The following is an 8,980-nucleotide window of genomic DNA, read 5'->3' as shown; positions in this document are numbered from 1 at the left end:
AACAGCGGCGCAAATTAAGTTACTCAAAACTTATGTCATTTAAGTTACGGCGCCCTAGGTTGGTGTCGTAATTGCCGTATCCACAGCGCATTTGCGCACAAAATTGCGCTTGCGTAACTTAAATTCTGAGGCGTAAGGCGGGGTTATTGCAAGTGGGAAGGAAGTGGGCGTGCTTCATTGTAATGAGCCGTGACCCCATGCAAATGAAGGTCCGGCCGTACTGCGCATGCGCGCACGAATCTGCTTCTCACTGGGCATGTGCAGAACTTTGCTCGGCGCAATCAGTGAGATAGGTAAAATTCCAAGCGTACTTAGTTTAAGGATCGCCCTGTGTATAAATAGCCCCAGTCAAACACACTTCCCTTGCAAAAGTATTTCCCTGTGTTACCCTTCCTAGAGCAAGTTGCTTCTGCTCTGAATGTTTGTCGGTGTTTGTTGGTGAGTTGTGTGTGATAGAGAAGTTTTGGAGGAGTATTAGCTAGTAGTTGGTGTTTGTTTCTGCTAAGTGTATTTTCTGTTTGTTTTTTTCTGAGTGTATTTTTTTTAATTTTTTTTGATTGTATATTGTGTTTGTTTTTTGCGTGTTTGTTTTTGAATTTGTAGTAGCTGTCTGCTTGTGTGTTTTGCTTTTTATGTGTTTCTTCTGTGAGTGTTTTTGTTTGTTTGTTGTGTGTGTATTTTTGTTTGTTTGTCCTGTGAGTTTCTTGTTGCTGAGTGGTGTCTGTGATGGCACCCAAGCGCAGGAAGCTCAATTTTAATCAGGTTGAGAAGCAAATCCTTGCTAGGTCCATCGTCCGATATGGGCGCTATTTACATGGGCCTGAGAGCCGGAACACCTCCCCGGCCCAAAGGAAGGCGATTCTAAAAAAGATCACTGATCAGATCAATGCGGCGGGGGGGGGGGGGAGACTGCTATCACAAGGATATCAGTGGCCTTGGAGGGCAGGCCAGCAGGAGGACAGACACAAGGGGAGGCTCCTCCTTCCCCTGCTCACCCCCCCCCCATGAAGATACTCCCTCCCCTGCTCACACACCCCCCCCCCATGAAGATTCTCCAGTCGGCCGTGGCCGTGCCCGTGGGCAGCCCAGACGGAGCAAACGCCGCCGACATTAATTTGCAGGGGTACTTTTTTTTTTTTTTATTATACTGTACATGATTTGACTTATGTGTGTGAATGATGTGTGAATGTGGGGGGGTGGCATTCCTGATTAAATAAGGGTGTCACCCTCAGTTTTGGTGGAGAAGGGATCCCCCAGGACCAGGGAGAAGTGATCCCAGGTTCCTGAATGGTGTATGAATGCACAGTAACAGAATTGGAGCCGTGGCGGGGCGTTACTGCTCCCAAGTACCAATGGGGGGGGGGGTACTTGGATCTAATCCAATATGATGTGCATGTGATATGTCTGTGCTAGGGACCACAGTGGGTGTGCATTTATGCATTCTCATTGTGACATAATTAATGTGTGTGTGTTTACTGTGCAAAGATGCATTCTTTGCACAGAGGCGTCTCCTGACTGCTGCATCCTCTCCGTCGCTTCCGGGTATGGGCTGCGGGACTGGGCGTTCCTTCTTGATTGACAGTCTTCCGAGAGGCTTCCGACGGTCGCATCCATCGCGTCACGATTTTCCGAAAGAAGCCGAACGTCGGTGCGCAGGCGCAGTATAGAGCCGCACCGACGTTCGGCTTCTTTCGGCTACGAGTGACGCGATGGATGCGACCGTCGGAAGCCTCTCGGAAGACTGTCAATCAAGAAGGAACGCCCGCTCCCGAAGACCCATACCCGGAAGCGACGGAAGAAGATGCATCTCGAAAACGGGTAAGTACGGATCATATTTTAAAACCAATAGCAGATTCCCCTAGACAAAACGAGCAGGAATCTAAGGCTGAAATAGAAACAAAAACCGAATTGGGTGAACTCCCGCTTTAATCGCCTACAGCAGCCCCTCCCTGTAGGCGATTGCCTAGGACACATCACAGGTCCTAGGCGATCTCCTATCCAATCAGACGACGCAGCGCCGCGTGCGCATGCGCAGTGCCGCTCGTGCATGCGCAGTGGGTGCCCGGCCGTGAAGCCAAAAGCTGTCACGGCTGGGTGCCCACAGTTGAAATGAAGACGCCGGCCGGGGAGGGGGGGAGAGGAGCGGAGCCCCGGCCGGCGCATCGCTGGAACGCTGGAGCAGGTAAGTGTATGTTTATTAAAAGCCAGCAGCTACACTTTTTGTAGCTGCTGACTTTTAATAAACATAAAAATCGGCTGGAACACCCCTTTAACTTCTACTACATGCAATACGCATCATTCACCCCTAGGAATTTCAGAGGAGCCACAAGGTAACACGCCGCCCAAAAATCCAGCAGCTCCACTGGGGGTAATGCTACATTAATACATTTGCAAAGATTTTAAACAAACTTCTTTCATGTTGTCATTATGGGGTATTGTTTGTAGAATTTTGAGGAAAAGAATGAATTGAATCCATTTTGGAATAAGACCGTAACAGAAAATGTGGAAAAAGTGAAGCGATGTGAATACTTTCTGGATACACTGTATATTCATCAAAATGTACCAACCGTAGTGTGAGGGACCATCTGATTGGATGGACAGTATACACAGGCACTCAATTGTTGCTGAATTTTGTCCATCTGATAGATAAAATCGGAAACAAAAATATAATAGTGTGGGAGGCAGATGTATCAAAAAATTCCCTCTAAACGCATATTGCTTCTTCTACTCTGCCATGCTTGTAATCAATGTGATTGAGTCAGGGAAGGGATTAACCTGTAATAATGACCTTACCTCGTACACCTGTGGCACTATGCTTGCAATTGGCCTCTTCCTGAGAGTGTTCAGTATATAAGCTATAGTGAGGCGACCTACTACTAGGCTTGGGATTGCTGCAGTGTTAGCTGGTCAAGGAAGAGTGGAAAGAAACTTGTGGTAAGTGTGATTGCAGTATTTGAATTTTACACCGTTAAGTTGCTGTCTATGTAGGCCCAGTGAACTGTGATTTACCTTCCCTTCCAATACCTTGGATATGCTTTATTAGATCCGTATCTTGCTGCTGTAAAGACCTGACATTTTTAGTTCATTGTCCTGGATTTCTAGAACAAGTTTTGTGGGGGTGATGGTTTTTTTTTTTTTTTTGTTCTATGAACTATGGCTTTTGATCACTTGCACCTTCTTAAAGTCCAACCACTGGTGCTTTCTGTTTCCTGATATGGGGGCTGGAGCACCCATGTGAATGGGCTCCCAAGCTGGACTGTGCATTCTAAGTGCCAGTAAACCATGCCCCAGCTCCCTCATTGCTGGAGTTTTATAGAAGCGGGGGCCTGTGGCTCATGTGACACCATGAATTGGGAGCAGTGCTATAGCTGGGACAATGCTGGCATGGGGGGGGGGGGGGGGGGGGCCATGCAACACTGTACCCATAGGAGATAGATATATATATCTATCAATCTATCTATCAATCAAAAAAAAATTCACACAATTTTAAAGCTTTCTTTTGGTGGCATTTTAATCACTATGGTTTTTTTTTAAATGTTGCTAACTAAGGGGGGGAGAGAATTTTGGCAGAATTATTCTCACCATTCCTTTAGTGAAAGTAACCCAAATCGTTGCCTATTCTGTAGGTAAGGTAGTGTCCACAAACATTGGAATATATCTGAATCCATCACTACTGGCAGAGTAGTACAAATAACCCCCAAATGACCTGTTTTTTGTAAAGTGTGTGTGTGTGTGTGTGTGTGTGTGTGTGTGTGTGTGTGTGTGTGTGTGTGTGTGTGTGTGTACACTTGTCACTTTTGCAGTTGGCTGCATGTTTTTTGACTGGTGTGGGCTTGCCTGTATTTGCTGTCAGCCCTCAGTGACCACTATTCATTCTCTGCCACTCTGGACCTATGACTGCTCCACACCCTTCTTTAGATCAGTGGCCTCCAAACTGAACTGGGGGCCAGATGTGGCCCTTGACTTTCCTTTATCTGGCCCTTGAGGCACCATTCCTCTCACTGACCCTAACAATGGGGCACTGTTTACTCCCACGGGTCAGTCTAGCCCCCCTCCCTGAAGTCTGAATAACAGGAAACTGGCCCTTTGTGTAGTAAGTTGAGACCCCTCCAAGAGCTGTAACCGTTTAATCCTATCAGTCTTCGCTGTGGCCACATGCGCACTACCCATGCTTACTTGATCCACTCTGACTTTATTACCTCTAATTTAAAGCAATAATGGGTATGCACAGGGGTTGTGCCTGGGCACACTATAATTGATGTGTGGTGCCAATACCCTCCTACTGCCCATTCTACCCCCTTGTTGGTTCTGCTGGTTCCCTCTCGATGCTGTGGGGGATGTTTCAGGATGGAGAGCAGGGGCTAGTAAATGTAATTTACTGGCCCCTTCCTTTTCTAAATGAACACTTGCTCAGTGTTCATTCACAAACTGAAGCATAGTAAACAGTTCTGAATGAACAGGAAGGCACAGAGCACTTCCAATTCAGTCACTGCCCTGGGCAGCGGAGGCTGCAGAGAAAGTTATGTTTGCTCTTTGGGGTGCACAACCTAATGCAATATGCTGCACATACCTAATGTAGGCAAGTCATTCAGATAAGTCTGCTCCTGGGATCTGTGAAATGCCCCTTGGGGACCCCAGGCTAGTCTCCATTTGAAAATTCCCCTCTTTAATTTTATCAATTTTTTTTTTTCAATGATAAACAGGAAATTGGGGGGGGGGGGGGGGGGGGTTAGATCGCCATAAAAACTGATAGGTGTTCTAATCCCTTAAACTTCTTCCAGTCTTTTCAGGATGTCTGGTCGTGGCAAGAAGGTCCCAAAGGCTGTAGTTGGAAAAACCTCAAAGTCCTCTAGAGCAGGTCTCCAGTTCCCAGTAAGCCGCATCCACCGCTTTCTGAAGAAGGGACTCTATGCAGAGAGGGTTGGCAATGGAGCCGGCATCTACTTGGCAGCCACTCTTGAATATCTGTGTGCCGAGGTCCTGGAGCTGGCAGGAAATGCAGCCAGAGACAACAAGAAATCCCGCATCATGCCCAGACACATCCAGCTGGCTGTCAGGAATGATGATGAACTGGCCAAGCTGTTTGCTGGTGTTACCATTGCAGAGGGGGGAGTCTTGCCCAACATCCAAGCTATTCTGTTGCCAAAGAAGACCTTGAAATCCTCACAACCATCCACAATTGAAGAGTCTCGGGAAGTTTAAATGTTTACTTTTAAATTGACAATAATTTATTGATGGCTTTTATATTATGCTGTTTTTATTCATTTTGTATACCTATTAAAAGTTGTTCTACTAACACTGTTGTGACTGCCTGGCTAAATTTCTGATCTTGTAAGCTGCCTCCACTTGCACTACAAGAATGTACTTTGAGTCAGGGCTGGGACAAGGGGTGGGCAGTTGGGACGGCTGCCCTGGGCACTGGTATCATGTGAGGAGGGTAGCACCACAAGGAGATTGGGGGTCAGGGGGTTTGTGTTTAAGCGGGGGATTTGGTGGAGTAGCGGGGAGTCTTATTCTAGTTGGGGAAAATTTGGAGGGGGTGGCTAAGAGTGATTTAGGGGGGTTTGTGTTGGGAGAAGATTTGTGCTGGGGGGGGGGGGGACTTTGGGGGTAGAGGAGTTATGTCAGGAGGGGGGATTTCAGCAGGATGGCAGATTTATACTTGGAGGAGGGGGAATTTATTTAGCTGACCCACAATGCTCATACATCTTGGGGGGGGGGGGCAGTTTGGCATGTTCGCTCTGGGCCCTAGATGACCTTGTCCTGGCACTGCTTTGAGTCTTTAAAGATCCAGATGGGTCTCAGGAAGCCCCCCCCCCCCATATAGACTGTCCAAACAACTGCAGCTAAAATCTGTTTTGGCAAATACTGTAAACTGAGAGCTTCTCACTCTACTGCTCATGAAGTCACCCCCCCCCCCCCCCAGGAGGTGCATGGACGGCATACATACTGTATATGCCAAAGCATTTATTGCACATGTAGCATTACCCCCGGAGGAGCTGCTGGATGTTTGGGCGGCACATTACCTCATGGCTCCTCTGATTTCCTAGGGGTGAATGATGCGTATTGCATATGGTAGAAGTAAAGAAATGTCCACGACAGGTGCTCTTTGCTGTGCTCTTTATTACCCAGCCGGGTAAAAAAACAAACTTTTGGTGAGTAAAGTTGAAGAAAGAACTGCAGATTCAGGTGTGGTGATAGGGAAACCGTCTTGCTCCCCAAGCGTAACACTTCTCTGCGCCACTACTGCCGGAGTGGGTTTTGTGTACCGGGACAGGCCTCTCTCACTGACCTGGCAGCCGGGGTATCACTCGGACAATTGTAGGATAAAGTCTCTGCCACAGACCCTCCTCGATGAGCCTCAGAAAGACCCCTCTGCCACAGAAGGAACATACTAAATATCTTAAACGTGCACTTTTAGGAGATATTTACAGTACCTATCGGTAAGGCAAATTTGACAGAGCGGGTTACAACTAGGGTTGTCCCGAATACTAGTATCGGGACCGATTCCGAGTATTTGCGGGAGTACTCGTACTCCCGCAAATACCCCCGATACCGAAATAGAATACTATACCCCCCCCACCGACTCATCTCCGCTTGGTTAATATGGGCGGGGAACATTACAGCTTTCATTTGAATAGCTGTAGTGTTTCCCGCCGCACATAGACACTCCCCCTTGCTCGGGTGAACTGTTCAATCCCGAGCAAGGGGGAGTGTCTATACGCGGTGCAAAAGACTACAGCTATTCAAATGAAAGTTGTAATGTTCCCCGCCTGTATTAACCAAGCGGCGGCACGGCAGCATGTATGGTAAGGGGGACATGGCTGCATTTGGGGACACATTTAAAAAAAAGTATCGGTATTGGCGAGTACTTGAAAAATCGGTACTTGTACTCAGTCCTAAAAAATCGGGACAACCCTAGTTACAACCTCCTTGAAGTCTTCTACCTTTCCCTGAGGAAGCTACAGCCAGGTGGGCTACCATTGCCTGAAGCACTTAAAGTTGCACATAGGAAGATGTTGCTGTCAATCAGTATCCCAATATTGGTGTCTTCAGGGTGAACCCCAAGTTAGTCTACATGTGGGCTCTAGTTCTCCTGCTCCTACGGGTCTCGCCTTCTGCAGGTCTCGTGTCCCATGGCTGCACTGGAACTCTATCAAACTATGGGATTCTCTCTTCCCTGCCTGTCTCTGGGGGACATCCGCTCTCGCACCAGACTAACGTCCCAATTTATATGATATAGCACAAGTGGGTCCGACCCAGAGGAGGACCTGCAAAAAAGATCAAGGAACCGGACATAAAATTAACTCTTGAAAATGTAACAATCCTGCGAGCCACCAATTCTACAGATTTGAATATAGAAATAAAAGTGAAAGAAGCTGCTAGCGTGAAACCCATCTCATAAATCGTGCCATAAAATAAATAAACCCAGCGCTATTGAAATAGTGGTGCTCACCCCACCGAGAAAACAAAATAATGTCAGTAAGTGCAAATCAAATGATATTAGCAAATAATTATTGCAATTAATCCACAACTTGCTGAAGTGTACAAACATGCATAAAAATTAAATTTAATAATGAACAATAAATTCTTTAAAATAATGCCACACTAGTCCATATAAGGATGTTCAAAAGTGCTTCAGTGCATATATTGAAATCTCCAAAGTGCTTTCAGTGCATAGTGATCAATAGCAGCGTTCCAGGGAATGATGTTCCTACAGTAAGTGATCCAAATATCATGCCAAGGTGCAGGCACACAGGTGTTCCCCTATGGTAATGGACGCTCACCTTGGAGCGTGCGACCTTGCAACTAAGCTTGGTCTGTGCACACTTATGAACCACACCTGGGTTCTAATGGACAATCCTGGGTTCCTGGTCTCCTTAATGGGTGTCTCCAGATCACATGAAAATATAAAGAAAACTAGATGGTGCAAGTAACATTTTTACAAACTTTTATTAGCGGAAAAAAAATCCCCTGCAGGGGTACTCGCATACACTGCTCAATCCAAACAAATGGAAGTGAGAGGGAAAAGGGAGAGGTTCGGGAACTCATGGAGAACGTTACAAGGAGGCAGAAAAACACAGTAAAGCCACGTACACACAGGCCCGTTGGAACAAGACAGGCAAAACAAGCAATTGCTTGGGGCCCCGAGCTAGCCTGGGGCCCCCAAGCAGGAGCCTGTTCGTTCTGCTGCGGGGATGGGGGCTTTTGTTTGCTGAGGGGAGAGAGAGAGAGAAGGCAGAGGCAGCCTGAGACTGTGGACTGCCCCGCCCTCGCCTATCCAGGAACAGAGAGAATGTAGGGAGGCGCGGCAGACACTGCTGACACCAAGTGAGAGAAGGTCGTGGGGGAGGAGCTGTAGAGACACATGGAGCAGAGGGAGCCGAGTGAGACAGCAGCTACAGGCATCATTCAGATATCCTCGTTTTCAGCCGGCGATTCTCTGCCCCATAAGAATAATCATAGCGTCCTTCTGCCGCTTGATCGTTCTTACAGGTGATGGGAGGGGACATCCCCCCCCTCCCACTCTCATCCGGTGGTTCTTCGGGCTCTCCTGTGCCATCGGAGACCTGAAGAAAGAATCGGCCAACGCCGAATGACGACCATAGAGATGACCATCCCTATGACCGTCGGAGGCCCGGGCGCGACGTTATGACATGAGGTTGTAAACAAATGCGGCTTGTAAGCATGAGATTGTGATTTTTTTTTTTTCCCGATCTCATGCTTTCCAGCCTCGAGGAGAGATGTGGGGTCTTATTGACCCCGCCTCTCTCCATAAAGTAGAGTGACCAGACATTCCCGGATTCTGGGGACAGTCCCCGGATTGAGGACACTGTCCCCGAACCAAGTCTGTCCCTAGTTTTGTCCCTGGATTGGATTTGAACAGGGGCTGGGGCAATTTTTAAAGACAATGGGCCAGATCCACGAAGCAGTTACGCTGGCGTATCTATTGATACGCCGCGTAACTGCTAGGTTGCTC

At 47.6% G+C, this 8,980-nt stretch overlaps 1 protein-coding gene across 1 annotated transcript; it reads left to right on the top strand.

Annotated features, from left to right (window-relative positions):
- The first annotated feature begins 2,827 nt into the window (after window positions 1-2,827).
- LOC120927784 (histone H2A, sperm-like) lies at window positions 2,828-5,298 on the top strand. Its single transcript, XM_040338693.1, has 2 exons — window positions 2,828-2,934; window positions 4,782-5,298. The coding sequence occupies exon 2, from the start codon at window positions 4,792-4,794 to the stop codon at window positions 5,200-5,202; it is 411 nt and encodes a 136-aa protein (XP_040194627.1). The 5' UTR covers window positions 2,828-2,934; window positions 4,782-4,791; the 3' UTR covers window positions 5,203-5,298.
- The last annotated feature ends 3,682 nt before the right edge of the window (window positions 5,299-8,980 follow it).

Source organism: Rana temporaria, chromosome 2 (assembly GCF_905171775.1).
Source record: "Rana temporaria chromosome 2, aRanTem1.1, whole genome shotgun sequence".
Lineage (NCBI taxonomy): Eukaryota > Metazoa > Chordata > Amphibia > Anura > Ranidae > Rana > Rana temporaria.
The sequence above is the reverse complement of the archived record's forward strand: the minus strand, read 5'-3'. Positions and strand labels throughout refer to the sequence as shown.

Coding starts and splice junctions, on each gene's coding strand:
- LOC120927784 (XM_040338693.1), top strand. CDS start 4,792: ATGTCTGGTCGTGGCAAGAAGGTCCCAAAGGCTGTAGTTGGAAAAACC.